We start from the raw sequence: 16,853 nt of genomic DNA, 5'->3' as shown, positions 1-16,853 counted from the left end.
GGGTTTGCAGTATTTGAGACTGAATGTATAACGGTGGAGATTCATTACAACCCCCACGATTTATCAGCTGCTTTATTGCCCGTTGTGAAGATTTATAGATTCCGACGCAAATGAATGATTAGGCCCATTTTCAGCGTAGGTGCGTTATAAATGTTTGTTTACTATGCAAAACTATCACCAAATGTGTACCTAACAACACAGCGTAAAATATTCACCAGGACGCGGTCTGGTTAAATATCTGTGGCCCCACGCAAGAAAAATCCACGCAACTAATTTTCGCGTAGGAGTCTAAACAGGTGGAATCTCCGCAATACATCCGATTGAGCTCTTTTGCGGAATGTAGTATCCTTCAAAAATCAACTGAATTGGTTGAAGGACAGCATTTCATTTGTTCTCAACTTTACCGCGTGGCATCATGTTGCACTCAAAAAAAAAAAGTTCATGCCGCCAATCGGTCTTGAACCAAGAACCCTAAGGTTGGCATACTCCCATGCTGACCACTTGACTATCGTAAGAGTTGACGTGAGAGAGGACAAAATGCATTCATTAGACTATTTTGGTGTGATGAATAAGCCTTGCCATGGTCCACTGCACAAATTTATTCTGGCCTGCTTACTCTCACGCGAATTTTGACGTTTGAGCGGTGTCGGCACCGCTCAAACGTCAAATTTCGCGTGAGAGTAAGCAGGCTAGCATAAATTCGTGCAGTGGACCATGGTAAATTCAAAAATTAAATTGGCGGACTAAGTTTGCTTTGATAATGATGGGCGGAGCAAACTAAGCGTCGCGTCAATGATTACACTGAAAAAATAAATCACATATCCAATGGAAAATTTCCATTAGTTTGGCTATATAACTGTTATTGGATTTTCCGATGAAAATTTCTTCGGAAATATCACATGAAATCAATAGGGTATATGGAAAACATTAGGAAACCACATAGCTTCTATTAGAAAATCACATAACTTCACAAAATCTATGTGATATTCCCATATAATTCATTGGACACGCATATGAAAACAGTTCATGTGAAAATCAGATGAAAACAATGTGAAAACTTTTTTCAGTGTAGAATAACTAGCCACAGAAGTCCAATGTCGCGACTGTTCGTGTGACTAACATCTAGTTTGCCACGCCCTTACAGCGTCAGTAGCGGTACTAGAAGTGTCAAATAAATTTTGTTTACCAAAACAAAAGGTCCTCTACAAGAGGGACACATAAAAATAGTTAATTATTGCAATTAAAGTTATTAACATAATTAAATGGGAAAAGTGACTACAGCGCCATTGGAGTTCTAGTGTATTTCTATTCGTCAATGAAAATAGGATTGGGCGAATTTACTGGGGGAATGACTGGCGTCACAACAAAACCGCTACCTGCATATTGATTGTTGATAACATGGTCAAGTGACAAATAAAAAAACAGAGATAACATTCAACGAAACAAAACTTGGTCATGAGCGAGGTCATGAGGTTATGGATTGTAAATGGATAGGAATCTTTTTGTAGAGACCTTGGGTATAATTATTTTTGATTCCGTATAATCAAGACCACTACAAAGTGAGTTGAACGGTGATCCTTGTCTGTCAGCGCGCTGTCAACAGATCGCTCGAAAAATATAAAAAATCGTGAAAGTGACACGCTCTCTGACAGGGGTCCATTTTACATAGTGGATGGAATAGCAATTTTGTGTTATTGTATTATTATCCAATTTAATCGTGGACAAAAGTTCTCCATTCAAAGTGCAACATACAGAACACATTGCAGCCCATTCGGAACATCCTCTATAGTGCGAAAAAGGTTCCGATACCGACCGCCGCCGAGCGTTCATCCCCCGCAGCAGCGAAAGCGAACACGAAGCAACGACAGCAAAAATTGCTCTCCGACCGAGCAGGCGACGACTTCCGCGGAAGACACCCCCAGTGCAGAATCAACCATTTATGGATCTACCGAGGAATTTGCATGACTGCTACTTCTTCTACTACTCGACATGTAAGAAGGGAACAAACTGCGAGTACCGCCACGAACCGGCGGCGCTCGGCCACGAGGAAACCTGCAAGCTGTGGCAGGAGGGCAAGTGCTACAATCGCACCTGCACGATGCGTCACATGAAGATCGAGAAGCCCCGTTCGGCGACGCCGTGCTTCTGGGAGGACCAACCGGGCGGTTGTCGCAAGCCGCACTGCGTGTTCCAGCACAAGGCACCGAAACCACAGCAGCAAGCTCCCACCACCGCGGCGGCGGCGTTACCCCATCCGGCCACTACGAGCCACAGCATGATGTCCCAGGTGGCGGCGGCCCAGGCCCAGGCGGGAGCTCCAACGGCGGCCTCGGCCACCCCCGGCACAACGCCCCACATGATGCACACAACGTCCCCGGCGGTCGTTCTGGACTACAACTACGCTACCCTACTGCCCCGCATCATCTAAGAGGACACATTTCTAAGGAGCTTTGTTGGAACCCCGTTTTCGATTGATTTGCTACCCCCAGCTCCCCGATTTTGGCCTTTGGAGATCCCCCCCCCCCCCCCCCCCCCCCGGAAAGAGAGAAAAACGTAAGTTAATTTCGCAAAATTACGCAACGAAATGGGCGGGAACCGGAACACCACCGCTTCAACAAATGCAACCCATACAAACCCTGGTAGAGTGTGCAATAGACAGAGAGGGAGGATTCGCGTTAAAAAGAAGCATTTGTTGTGCAAGTCTAGGGATAGACTACTAGATGATGATGAATTAGGAAACGAAACGAAGCAACCGGTGACCGGAGCATTCAAGAAATCACGTTTGCATCTATTACGATTATTATTAGTAGGCGGCGTCGAACCAGTAGGCCGGTTCTGAGTGGCACTTTTCCTTTGAAATCCTGCAAAATTGCCCTATTATTCGATTATTTATTCACAAAATTTAGAAAAAACCAATTTTTCACTACATATTTTTACTCAGCCGCCTACGGCTTGGCGCCGGCCGCATTCAGTTTAGTTGTTTAGCTATTAATTGTTTTCGCGAGGAAGAAGTGATTATAAATCAATAATGGAACTATCTTATATATCACGTAATCTTGTTATGAAGCCCTAATGCATTATTATCCTTATTTATATAAACAAAAACCTTTAATTAAACGTAGAATTTTGGTAGGGAAAAGCGAGGATTTGGTTTTTCTTTCTGAGTTAACGCACGTCTTAAATCGTATTTTTATTCAAACAAAAAAAAACTTATATAGCCCTAGTGTAGAGAAATTGCTATAAATCTAGTAAAAATAATCGTCATCAAAGCTCTTAAAAGGCTAACACGCGGTCTCCCGTTGGATCCCGGCTGATATCAATTCGGTGGATTCGGAGACATGCATTCGTTTTACATTTCTGAAAAGAGCCAAGTATTTCGCGCGCATTTTATGTCGTTTTTTGTGCTGTTTCCTGTTTGTAGATGAGCGACCATAATTCGCGTTTTGTGGAAGTTCTCGTAACATGTACTGAATAATTACCGGTCGGTTCGAAACATATCTCGGAGTTTCTGTAGAGCGTTGTTGACTGCGACACAGTGATCATCAAAATGCGAGCCTGAAGCAGACTTTGTGCGGGCCCTGAACTGATTTTGAAATAAACTAGATTTATCACATTTTAATGCTCGTCTCAGAATGAACATGAACTACTTACGTTTCATGGATAATTTTTTAACAGAAGTAACTACAACACTTACTTTGTTATACTTGGATTTTAGATCTCAAGTTTCACACCACAGTTTCGCAGGCATTGCTCAAAGGCCGCACAAGCTTTCTTGATTCCGAACTTTATGTAAAGTGTACAGGAAAGTATAGAATCGAGAATAACTCCAACGTTCTTATCCTGTTCAGCAACGTCGAACAGACACAAAAGTTGGTTCCGCCTTTTCGTGAAAAGAACAATATGTAGATGTTTTACTCGGATTTACCGAATGACCATATTGACGACATCAGTCCTCAACTACCTGAAAAGCGTTTTGCAATAGGTTGAAAAAGGTGCTGATGCACATGCCAACTAATAATGTCAGGTAGTTGTCTACAAAACCATAACTAGGAAAATCGCTAGTATTGAGTTGTCTCAATAGCGTATGTGCTACGAGATTCCCCAAAAGTGGTGGGAAGACTCCCCCTTGGAGGCATCCACAAACACACTAGATATCTAAGAAAACACTCAAGCAAGATTGCTTTTGTGTGAATACTTTCTCCATAAAACAACTTTGTGTAAAAGCGTCACAGCGGACTTTCCAGATTGATAAGCGTGTTGGGTCACATTAAGAGGCACGTTAGCCAGAAGAGAAAAAACATCATGTGTGTGATGATCGACAATGCATTCTAAGCATGCTAGAAGAAAAGAGGTCAACCTGATCGATCTGCTCTTCGTAAAACGCACGACCCACTTTCGGGATAAACTTTACATTAATGACCCACCAGAACTTCAATTTCTTGAGGTTTGTGCTAACGTAAGAACCTCGACAACAGGACACAACACTTATAGTTCTTACAAAAAAATTAAAAGGGTCACCGTCGAGCCCGAAATCGGTCGAATTAAAAGGTAAATTAAAACCTTTTCAATGTTTTTATAAGAACTATTATAATCATGATCGCATAATTGTCCCATATGAATAGGAAATCCAGCAAATATAAGACTGATTTGCGATCATGGGCAGTGTAAGTGTTGTGTCCTGTCTCGTGCCGCGTTCTTTGCGTGTTGTGACCCACCAGGAGTTGGGAAAAAAAACCTAGTTATTTCAGAGACTATTGCAACTACGATTGCATTACAAGCACATGTGCTGGAGGCATGATACGCGAGTTTGTCGTTTCATTCTACTGAAAGTTGCAAACACCAGGATTTCAAGATTACCTAGACAGCCAATCCCTCTTTGAAATAAGGTTTCTTGGAATAAACCCGCCTGGGCTGTTTCATTTTTTTGAAGTCTGCTGATATTGATCGTTGGTATTCTTTTACGCTAGAGATTGATCTGAGCTATCCTAACCGTAGCCACTACTCAAACTAGGCAAGATCAGACTCTTGACAATCACTGCACAAAAAATAACCGCAGCGATAAAACCAAATCACTATCGATTGCAGAACGCCACAGGCGAAATACACATAGCACATTGTGTAAAATGCCTAATTCGAAACCATATAGGGTTTAATACAGGTCGACACTAGAGAAACGTTCCCTGAAAATTCCTGTGTTGATTTGCGATTCACAGAATAATCCTCCAGTAACCCTGTATGTACCGTCAACTAACAATTGCTAGGAAATGCATACTCCGTGATAATTCGTATCGATCGGTTCAACATGGTTCAATTCAAAACTAGTAAATTATTCTACTCACTTTGGTGATGTTCCTCAAATGAAGCATGAACACTTAAAATAGATTAAAATAAACAGCAATAAAATACGAACCATTTACATCCTTTCATTCACGAACAATGATTTTCCCATTCATCTCACAGCATGATAGTTTGCGAAACTGGTCTGCTTCTTCTAAAAACTTTCTTCAAACAAAAACTAACCTAGTGGAAAATCTGCTTCGATATAGCAACAACCACTTAGCACCCAACATGACTAAATTATATTCCGACAAAAAAAAATAAAGAAGCATACACCCGTAACCCCCTCTCCCCTTGTTGTCTGTTCTCGAAAATAGAATTGAGTGAAATTTTCCAACTAATAAGCGTTTTACGTTAGAAATCAATCATATGAACAGAAAAAAATGATTAAAGCTCGAAGCTTTTACCTATTCTTGTATAGGAAGTTTAGAATTCAGTATGAACACACCCACACACTTATACATGCATTATGAAAAACCACACCAACACAGTTACACATTAACAGACACTTACATATACTAACATGTAACAATTATATTGAAAAAAAAAATAGTCGAAAAAAAATGTATAATATTTCTTGAACAGTTGCACGACACAGATCAGAATAATAAAAAAGAATAAAAAGCCCAATAATCGTGAAATATGTTAGCTAAAATTAATAAATGAAAAATAAACCAATCCCAAAAAAAAAATATTAAATATAAAATTGATATACAGACACGTCAAAACAATTAGAGAATTTGCTGAACAAAATTGAGTAATGTGTTAGACTAAAACTACCACAAGAATATACCGCAACTATAACGGCAAAAAGCAGAAACATAATAATGAAACTAGTTTGGAAGTGTAAGTCTAAAATTATCAATAAAGCAACAACAAAACAACAGGAAGGCGAGTTTTGTCTTTTCGTTTTTTGGAAAGAACCGTTCCCTGAATTCCGTTCAGCCCTAGTGTGACCGCCGACAGGATACTCGGGAAGTATTGTCTATCCGGTTGGAATCAAGACAGACATTCAATCAAAAATCGCTATTTTCTTGGTCCACAAGTGTCGCAACTGTTTCGCATCTAGTGCGCAGTGTTGCTGGCAAGAACGAGAAGGATGCGCACTACTTTTGACATGATTCAAAAACGTCGCGAGTTGGGTCGCGTCGCGACTTGATTATGCGACGTCCGGTTTGGTGGCGGCCCGACAATATTACTTCGATTACTTCGATTTCGAATTCTCTGTTATGTTCTACAGTTAAAAGTTATGACTGCTTTGGTTGAATGGTAGAACAAGAATGAATGTATTTCTGAATGACATTATAACAAAGGAAAATCATGGCTTGCTTGACTCCCCAACATCTCCCCCTTAATAAATCTCATAATATTCGAAGTGAGATGGGAGTCTTCGTTTCCTGCTGGATGGATCACGGAACGGAATGCTCCTTTTCTTCGCCAGTCGCTGCGTTGATGGTTGGTCACGATCGTACAATCTCGAAGGCCCAGGAACATCCAAAAACGGTTGCAGCTGAACTTCAGCTGGCTGGGATAGCGGGTCGTCGTTTGCTTCTGGCAAAACCTCCCGTTGACCTCCATCGTCTTCTTGAACTGGAATAGGTTCTGTGACTGAAAACTCGTCCAGCAGTATTTGCAACGGAATCGTATTGTCTTCAATCGCTGCAGGTTCCGATAGTGTTCGTCGTCGTAGTTGATTTGCATGGGATCGGATCAAACCTCGACGTCGTTTGTCTTCCAAAAGAACGTTGTACACCACATTTCCTTTTTGTTCGATGATCACTCCTTCGGCCCAGTATTTCTCATTTCGTATGTGAATTTCAGCATATACTTTCTCACCGATCACGAAACTGCGATGCTTGGCTCCATGCTTCTTGTTGAATTGAGCATTTTGTTTCTCATTGCTGTGTACCACCTGCTGTTCCGGTCGTTTCATTAGATCGAAGACTGTCCGAACTTTTCTTCCGAGTAATGCCTCAGCCGGTGATTTACTGTCCGGTAGAGAAGGGTTGGGTGTGTAACGATATGCTTGAAGGAATGTTTGCAATGCATCTTCCACATTTTACGTCCTCCAAATCCGCAATCATATTGTCCACGATGTGCTGGAACTCGCCGGGGGCCGTCTTGACACCAGGGGAAAGTCGATTGAATTGGAATAAGCCTTTGTGAGTGTTGATTGACAGCATCTTCCTGGACTCTTCCGTGACTTCTACTTGTAGATAAGCATCGGATAAATCGATTTGAGTGAAGTACTTCTTGCCCGCCAGCTTCGCAAACAGGTCCTGTGGTAACGGTAACGGATGTTGATTCGGTTCCAAAGCTTCGTTTAGTCCGGTGGAATAGTCCGCGCAAATTCTCACTTTGCCGTTCGGTTTTCGTACAGCAACGATGGGAGCCGCCCACTCGGAGTATGGAATTGGCGAAATGATTCCCAAACCTTGTAGACGATCCAGCTCGGCTTCAATCTTCTCTGTTGATGCATACGGAACTGGACGCTTTGGACGAAATACGGGCTTGGTACCTGGCTTGACTGATAGCGATACCTTCTTTTTAGTGCACAATCCAAGGTCTTCACTGAACACGTTCTTGAATTTCGATCGTAGACGGTTGACAAGTTCTTCCGATTTTGGATGTGATTTTGAGGAGACTTGATTGCAGACTGCGTTGAACGGAACGTCCCACAATCCAAACAGCTCGATCCACTCGGTGCCGAACAAGTTGAGATTGTCCACGTTTGTGACGTAACATCTTCCTTGCTTCACGACGTCGTTCAAAGTAACGGTACATTCGAATTCAGCTATAAGGCCCATGTCGTCACCTGATGCGTTAACAACGTTGATGGATGCTGAACTTCCAACGGGGCTGCCTATTTGTTTGTACACGTCCGATGAAATCACGGTGATGTCTGCTGCGCTGTCTAGTTGTAGTCGTACTGGATGTCCGTTGATCTCCAGGTTCACGAACTTACGTCTGGCTGCGATACTGACCTGATTGATGGTGTACAGACCTTGTGCTTTAGCCACAGCGTTATTCTTGAATGGACGCTTCTTCTTCCTATCCTTTTGCTTGAAACAGGAGCAATAACCTTCCTTGTGTCCAGTTTTCTTGCAGGATTTACACTCATGCTGGAGGTAGGGGCAATTCTTCGAATAATGCATGTCGCCGCATCTCCAACATGGTGTGTTCGGAATTTCGGATTGCGGTTTGCTGTTGTGCGGCGGTTTTGATGAATTCTTCACTGCACAAACGGTTTGTTTTCCTCCGGTCTTCTCGATCATGGCGGTGTCTCGTTTCAGATTCAGGAGTCTCTGGCATTCCTCTGCTAGCGAGCGTAGGGTCATCGGCGTAGCGGGATTGGAACTCTCGATCCGTGATAGAAGGGTTGTCCGAACATCCGAGTCCTTGCTTGAATTCAGGCCGGAAACAAACATCAAACACTTGAATTGGTCCGCGTTGATCTCCGAGAGCTTGAATTCTTCGCACTTTTCATTCACAACTCCAGCGTAGGTGAAGTAGTCGTCGGTCGGATCCTTCTTGAGTTGCAGACACTGGTAACGTTGATTGAAGAGCGATGTTTGACGACCGAAGATGGACTTCAATGTCTTGATGGTTTCATCGAAAGTCACTTCCTTCGGCTTCTTCGGAAGGATGTAGCTCACATACTTCTTATGCGCTACGGTGCTGAGGTTTCGAAGCAGCAATCGAACCTTGGCCGGTCCGTCCAGAGCTCGAGCGTCTTCTTCAAACAGATCTTCATATTTGGCAAACCAGGCTTCGAATGTTATTCCTGCTTCCGGGTCGTAGTTGAACTCGTTGATTGCGCTTGACAACGATTCGATCAGAAACTCGCTTTGATTCCGCAGACGTGGTTCTTCCGGATGCTGCTGACTGCGTTGCAGATTACCGTCCCCTTGTCCTGCTTGACTAGCTTGAGCTTCTGCCGCCCGGGAAGCTGACAACTCTGCAAGAATGCGGCCTTGATTTTCCAGGATCCTCAAAAGATTCGCTTCGAATTCTGGAGACATTTTGCTTCGTGTGGTTTCGTAAATTCTCGTCGCCAAAAACTGTTATGTTCTACAGTTAAGAGTTATGACTGCTTTGGTTGAATGGTAGAACAAGAATGAATGTATTTCTGAATGACATTATAACAAAGGAAAATCATGGCTTGCTTGACTCCTCAACATTCTCGAACACGGCTAAATCTAAGAACCTGATCAACCATTTTTTTAAACATCTCATTTTTCCTCAACTGTAGAGCCTTTTAACCACTGCGTCCATTATTTAGGAATATTGTAGTCATAAATAGGTAGCTGAAATGTGCTTGATGCATACTGAAATGCATTGTAGTAAATTCAACTAAAAGCATAGTCGTCTTAACAACAAAACATTGTTAATTTTTGCAGGACACGCATTTTACAACACAGTATGGTTAACCCTAAAAGGGATACCTGGGGTCCATTTGGACCCCAGCCGCCTTTCAGAGCTCGTCTTTAATGGAACACACTCAGCGAGGTGCCGAAACTGAGGCCATGAAGGTTTCCCTTTTAGGGTTAAAAATACAATGCTCATTTCTGGAGCCCGATTTGAAAAGGTCGTATGTGCTTTTGTTGATTAAAAATTCGATCAGTTAGATTCGCTTATTATAGCAAAAACCAATGAAATTGAACAAAGTTGATACATACAGCAGAATCATCACAAAACAGGCTTTCCGTTCCATCATTAAAAGTTTCCAAAATATCTTCCCTATTGCTACAATAACTAAAATAAACTGATCGAATTTTATCGACAAATGTACATACGACCTATTCAAATCAAGCTCCAGATTTGTTAAATTAAGATTATTTTTGTTAATGTTAACTGCACTGCTTGTTAAGTTGACAGTGTTTTAGTGGAATTAACTGGAAAATGTTGTTGGTTGAGAATCATAGGTACGGTTAGTAATTTTACTATGGAATCGGTAATTTCCACAACAAAATTTATTTCAGTGTATGATTGTGGCATGACTCGAATTAAATTTGGTGCTAGTCAAATATCCTGCCACAATTGAGCTGTGATGGACAATAGGGGCTGTCCGCCTGCCCTCCTACCAATTTTCAGAACAGCACCAGGATCGATCAACGCCGGTACTTCACGAGTCGCATCGGTTCCCGCTGCGAGCCAGCAGCAAACGCAACAAGGAGCGTCGACTAGCAACTGTCTCGTGAGCAAGGGCTGCGATGACTCCCGCTGTTTCACCGAAGCGTTGCGATCCGCAGACGTTGACCACTGGAGAGCTGCAATGAAGGAAGAATATCGTGAGTTAATGCGAAACAACACATGGGAGCTAGTTGACTTGCCACCCGGCGAGCGTGCAGTGGGCTGCAAGTGGTTGTTCAAAACCAAACAGGACGAGAAAGGAAATTTCAAACGGCATAAAGCGAGGATTGTAGTAGCACAAGTCTTCACACAGAATTTTGGTGTCGATTACGACGAAGTTTTCGCGCCCGCGGCGAAGCAAGTCACGTTTCGCGTGCTGCTGACTGTCGCTGCCCGCAACAATTGGGTCGTGAAGCATGTGGATGTCAAGACGGCGTACCTTAATGGAGAGCTGGATGAAGTCATCTATATGCGCCATAACCCGAGGGTTTCCATTCCGGAACCGAACGCGCCGTTTGTCGTCTGAAGAAGAGCAATGACACTTTCTTTGCTAACCGGAAAAAATCCGCATTTATTCGTTGCTAACCTCCGTAACCGCGTCTAACTGCTGCTCAAGCCAGAGATGCATTTTGAACGCTCATGTTCAGTGAGCGTGCCAAAATTGTTCCATTCAAACTCTCAAGAGCATGTTCAAAATTTTAAACACAATCTAGATTACTAGATTGATCACGGAGCTGTGTTCAAGTTTGACAAGTCAGATTGGGAATTTGGAAGTGTTGGAGCGCAATGGAATATGCGGAGTGCCCCTACCAAGCACGCCGCTGAGCTCGAGTTGGCAGCGTGAGCTACCACACTATGATGCCGTCGTTCCTGTATGTGCTTTTCATTCATGTTTGTCTTTCGATGTATATTGTTTACTTGTTGATAGTTAAATAAAGATGTCGTTTTAGAATGTTTTATTGTAACGACGCGCGTTTTAATTTGTTAAAATATCCGCGACTAATTATTGTGGTTTCGCGCCAAGTATTCGCGTTCGCGAGTTCGGCCACCTTGGGCCCGAAACCATAAAAGTGGCGACTTCGGAAGTGGAATTTTAGTGCGTTTTTTGCGCTGTAAAGTTCAGGCAAAACGTACCCCCCACGCAAGAGGAGGAGAATGTCGTCCGGAGACAATGGTCAGCCTAATCCGGTCGGTAATGGCCAACAATCGTTGGGAAACGGCGAAGCGATGCATCAGCAGCCGTTCATTCGTCCTCCGCAGCTTCAACAAGTGCCACCGAGACTGCCACCGCCAAGTGATCCGTATATCCAGTGGTTTCAGCAGCAGCAACAGCAGTATGTGACGGAGCTGTTTCGACAGCAGCAGGAAGCCATTAGTCGGCAGCAGGAAGCTATGAACCAGCAGCAACAGATGTTCATGCACCAGCAGGAGCAGTTACTTCGCAGCATCATGACCTCGATCCATGTACAAGTGCCACCGAATCCGGAGGCGATACTGGACTCGCTTGCCAATAATGTGAAGGAGTTCAGGTATGATCCGGAGAGCAGTGTTACGTTTTCGGCATGGTACAAGCGATACGAGGACTTGTTTGAAAAGGATGCCAGTCGTCTCGACGAGAGTGCGAAGGTTCGTCTGCTCATGAGGAAGCTGGGAATGTCCGAGCACGAGCGGTATGTAAGCTTCATACTGCCAAAAGCTCCAAAAGACTTTTCGTTTGCGGAAACCGTGAAGAAGCTCAACTCGCTGTTTGGTGCCTCGGAATCCGTCATCAGCCGCCGATAGGGGCCGTACACAAATTACGTCACGCTTTTAGGGGGGAGGGGGGGTTTTGCTGAGCGTGACGACCCTTACAAAAAATATTGAGATCCCATACAAAAAGTGTGACATAGGGGGGAGAGGGGGTTGGAAAAGGTCGATTTTTGCGTGACATAATTTGTGTATCATCCCATATCGCTGTTTACAAATTGTGAAGCAGCCAACCGAAGATTACGTCACGTACGCTTGTCGCATTAACAAGTCGTGCGTTGAATTTGAGCTCACGAAGCTAACCGAAGAGCAATTCAAATGTTTGGTCTTCGTCTGCGGGCTGAAATCCGACCGTGATGCTGAGGTAAGGACACGCTTGCTGACTCGCATTGAAGAGCGAGATGATGTCACGCTGGAACAGATTTCCGAGGAGTGCCAGAGATTGGTTAACCTGCGGCATGACACGGAAACGATTGAGAATCCGGCGTCTGTGAACGCCATGCGATCGTGGAAGCAGTTCAAGAAGAGTCCTGAGAAGTTCAAGTCGAGTTCCAGTAGCGAGAAAAGAAGCGGAAATAGTGCCAGAAAACCAGAAGTGTTGTGTTGGTTGTGCGGAGCATCGCACTATGCTAGAAACTGTTCATTCAGGAACCATAAGTGCAGTGATTGTTCGAGAACCGGCCACAAAGAAGGATACTGCCGGAGTGCCGAGAAAGTGAAAAGTGGACAGTTCAATCGGCGTAAAGGACACGTAGACTCGAAGGTAGTGACAGTGAATGCGTGCAGTGTACAGAAGCGTAGGAAGTTTGTGCCGGTAGTGATGAATGGAGAAACAGTGAGAATGCAGTTGGACACTGGCTCCGACGTCACCATTATTTCAAGCAGAACGTGGAAGATAATCGGAAGTCCGCAGATGGAGGTGAAGTTGGACCTGAAGGCTGGTAAAACTCCAGTTTTTCGCCCAAAGCGACCGGTTGCATATGCAATGTGCCAGGCTGTAAACGACGAACTAGACCGTTTGGAGCAAGATGGAATCATCTCACCTGTGGATTACTCAGACTGGGCGGCTCCAATCGTTGTGGTTCGCAAAGCGAATGGTTCGATTCGGATATGTGGCGATTATTCGACGGGTCTCAACGATGCCCTGCAGCCCAATCAGTACCCGCTGCCTCTGCCACAGGACATTTTTGCGAGTCTGGCAAACTGTACCGTGTTCAGCCAGATCGACTTGACCGACGCATTCCTGCAAGTAGAAGTCGACGAAGAATCACGGCAACTTCTAACGGTTAACACACATCGCGGCCTCTACCAATACAACCGGTTGCCGCCAGGTGTGAAAGCAGCGCCAGGAGCTTTTCAGCAAATAATTGATACGATGCTGGCTGGGCTGGAATGTGTGAGTGGGTACCTCGATGACGTGGTCGTCGGTGGAGTTGACGCAGAGGATCACAAGAAGAACCTGGAAGCAGTGCTGCAGCGGTTGAAGGAATTTGGATTCACGGTCAGAGCCGATAAGTGTACCTTCGGAAAGGAGCAAATCGGCTACTTAGGACTGCTGATGGATCGTCACGGGTTAAGGCCAGATCCGGCGAAGATTGAAACAATCCTGAAGCTTCCGGTTCCCACGGATGTTAGTGGCGTTCGTTCGTTTTTGGGCGCCATTAACTATTATGGAAAGTTCGTGCCGAATATGCGCTCTCTGAGGTTCCCGCTCGACGAGTTGCTGAAGGATGGGGCCAAGTTCCAGTGGACAGCCGAGTGCCAGCAATCGTTCGATCGGTTTAAGGAGATTCTGAGCTCGGATCTCCTGTTAACTCACTACGACCCGAGGCGTGAGATAATAGTGTCTGCGGACGCATCGTCGATTGGAGTAGGTGCCACTATAAGCCACAAGTTCCCTGATGGCTCAGTGAAGGTTGTACAGCATGCGGCACGGGCGTTAACGAAAGCGGAACAACGATACAGTCAGCCGGACCGTGAAGGACTGGCAATCATTTTTGCGATGACCAAATTTCATAAAATGATCTTCGGTCGCAAGTTCCTACTCCAGACGGATCACGCACCCTTGCTGAGGATTTTTGGATCAAAGAAAGGGATCCCTATCTATACCGCAAATCGTCTACAACGATGGGCGCTCACTCTGTTGTTGTATGACTTTGTCATCGAGTATGTTCCGACGGATAAATTTGGAAATGCCGACGTCCTTTCGAGGCTCATCGATAACCATGCGAAACCGGATGAAGACTATGTCATCGCCAGCGTAATCCTGGAAGAAGATATGAGATCGGTAGTGAATGAAGCTTCTAATGTTATCCCGCTGAGTTTCAAGGTCATCGAAAAGGACACCCAATCGGACCCGAAGCTCCGGAAAGTGTATCGCTACCTGCAAGACGGTTGGCCGGAGAAATCCAAAATTGTGGACCCAGAGATAGCTCGTTTCCATGCTTGCCAAGAATCGCTGAACACGGTAGGTGGATGCATTATGTTCGGAGAAAGACTGCTGATTCCTGAGAAACATCGAAACCGATGCCTGTTGCAGCTTCATCAGGGACATCCAGGCATCCAACGGATGAAGGCCATTGCTAGGAGTTTTGTATACTGGCCTTCCTTAGATGAGGAAATCGTTGCGTACGTCAAGTCCTGTAAACATTGTGCGTCTGTGGCAAAATCGCCGCCGCACTCGCCGCCTGTTCCATGGCCAAAGCCAACTGGTCCGTGGAAGCGGGTTCATGTAGACTATGCGGGACCGATAGATGGAGACTACTTTCTTCTGGCCGTTGATGCGTACTCAAAATGGCCGGAGATTGTTCAAACGCGACGGATTACATCAGCAGCAACGATCAGCATCCTGAGAAGTCTATTTGCTCGTCTCGGAATGCCGGAAGTAGTTGTCAGCGACAATGGTACACAGTTTACGAGCATAGAGTTCCAGAAGTTTTGTGTCGACAACGGAATACACCACGTTACCACGGCTCCGTTCCATCCTCAATCCAACGGACAAGCGGAGAGGTTCGTGGATACCTTCAAGCGTTCGGTGAAGAAGATTCAGGAGGGGAGGAATACAAGTACGCTGCAAGAAGCATTGGACGTTTTTCTGTTGGTGTATCGAACAACCCCAAACAGGCAAGTCGTCGATGGAAAATCCCCGTCCGAAGCGATGTTCGGACGCCGCATACGTACGAATTTGGATCTACTTCGTCCTCCACCTGTTTCATCTGCCGTTGCAGCCGAACCAGAGCAAGACTCACAGAAGCGCCGCTTTGCTGCACATGACCTTGTGTATGCGAAGCTGTTTACCAAAAATAAGTGGCGCTGGGCCCCGGGCGTGGTCTGCGAACGGATTGGCCTCGTTATGTACAGCGTATGGGCAGAGGATCGTCGGTTGATACGAGCACACGTCAATCAACTACGCAGTCGCTCGAGCACCTCTAATCCTGGTCCAGAACTTATTGAGAATCGAGGACGTGACCGAACTCAGCTACCGTTGGAGATTCTGCTTGACTCTTGTAACCTACAGAAGCCTTCGTTGATTCCGGTAGCATCGACACCAGAGCAGCTTACGATGCCACCGCAAAGTTCTTCTGTGTCTCGTGAAATTGGACCGCCTCAACAACCTGAACATCAAGCAAGTTTCCATTCGTCAGTTCGTAGCTCAAGTTCGTCTTCACCAGTGTCGTCATCCAGGTCATCATCCGAAGCATCCCCAGATTTTGCTTCAGCCAGCAGTGGACCTGCAACTCCCACACAGGTACTGCCACGCCGTTCTTCAAGGACCCGAAGGCCGCCGCGTTGGTTCGATCCGTACCGCCTGTATTGAAGGAGGGGGATGTTGGAGCGCAATGGAATATGCGGAGTGCCCCTACCAAGCACGCCGCTGAGCTCGAGTTGGCAGCGTGAGCTACCACACTATGATGCCGTCGTTCCTGTATGTGCTTTTCATTCATGTTTGTCTTTCGATGTATATTGTTTACTTGTTGATAGTCAGTTAAATAAAGATGTCGTTTTAGAATGTTTTATTGTAACGACGCGCGTTTTAATTTGTTAAAATATCCGCGACTAATTATTGTGGTTTCGCGCCAAGTATTCGCGTTCGCGAGTTCGGCCACCTTGGGCCCGAAACCATAAAAGGAAGTAAGGGTTATCTATCGAAAAATGAAGGAAGATTGAAATGTTACGGAATTTTTAGTTATTGGTCTATTTTGGGACTATTAGTTGTATCAAGGTCAGATCGAGATCCGGCCGGGTGTGGTGGTTTTATTCGTGTACATCTTTTCGTGACGCAGTCATGGCTCCGTACACTGATAAAATTGCAAACGTAAAGTTTATGTAAGTGAAACCTTTACGATTTATAAGACTTTCCAAACGTTAGTTTTAAATGTTCTAGCATAAGTATTATAACGACTATATTATGCTTTTGGTCGAAATACGAAGTGACCGAACGTGCGAAAATTGATTTTTAACCTACTTAGAAATGTCGCAACTCATTTTGGATTAGTGCATATTGTTACTCTTAATTAGCTTAATGATGCGCAACAGAAAAATTAGATTCAAATTTACTTCGCAGCTGCAACTTCGCATGTGCTTCTAGCGACGACTTCGATTTGGTGGTGCGACGATAATATTGCTACTTATGCGGC

The 16,853-nt window shown here is 44.8% G+C and overlaps 3 protein-coding genes across 3 annotated transcripts; 2 read left to right on the top strand and 1 right to left on the bottom strand.

Annotated features, from left to right (window-relative positions):
* Nucleotides 1-1,608: 1,608 nt before the first annotated feature.
* On the top strand, nt 1,609-6,227 carry LOC115254005 (zinc finger CCCH domain-containing protein 11B). The gene has a single exon (XM_029858255.2). The coding sequence runs from the start codon at nt 1,940-1,942 to the stop codon at nt 2,426-2,428; it is 489 nt and encodes a 162-aa protein (XP_029714115.1). The 5' UTR covers nt 1,609-1,939; the 3' UTR covers nt 2,429-6,227.
* A 1,095-nt stretch (nt 6,228-7,322) lies between these two features.
* Nucleotides 7,323-9,359, bottom strand: LOC134286421 (uncharacterized protein K02A2.6-like). Its single transcript, XM_062848031.1, has one exon. It carries the CDS (start codon nt 9,357-9,359, stop codon nt 7,323-7,325), a length of 2,037 nt encoding a protein of 678 aa, XP_062704015.1.
* Nucleotides 9,360-12,423: 3,064 nt separating this feature from the next.
* LOC134287069 (uncharacterized protein K02A2.6-like) lies at nt 12,424-16,341 on the top strand. The gene has a single exon (XM_062848778.1). The coding sequence runs from the start codon at nt 12,716-12,718 to the stop codon at nt 16,031-16,033; it is 3,318 nt and encodes a 1,105-aa protein (XP_062704762.1). The 5' UTR covers nt 12,424-12,715; the 3' UTR covers nt 16,034-16,341.
* The last annotated feature ends 512 nt before the right edge of the window (nt 16,342-16,853 follow it).

This window comes from Aedes albopictus, chromosome 2 (assembly GCF_035046485.1).
Source record: "Aedes albopictus strain Foshan chromosome 2, AalbF5, whole genome shotgun sequence".
Classification (NCBI taxonomy): Eukaryota; Metazoa; Arthropoda; class Insecta; order Diptera; family Culicidae; genus Aedes; species Aedes albopictus.
The sequence above is the reverse complement of the archived record's forward strand: the minus strand, read 5'-3'. Positions and strand labels throughout refer to the sequence as shown.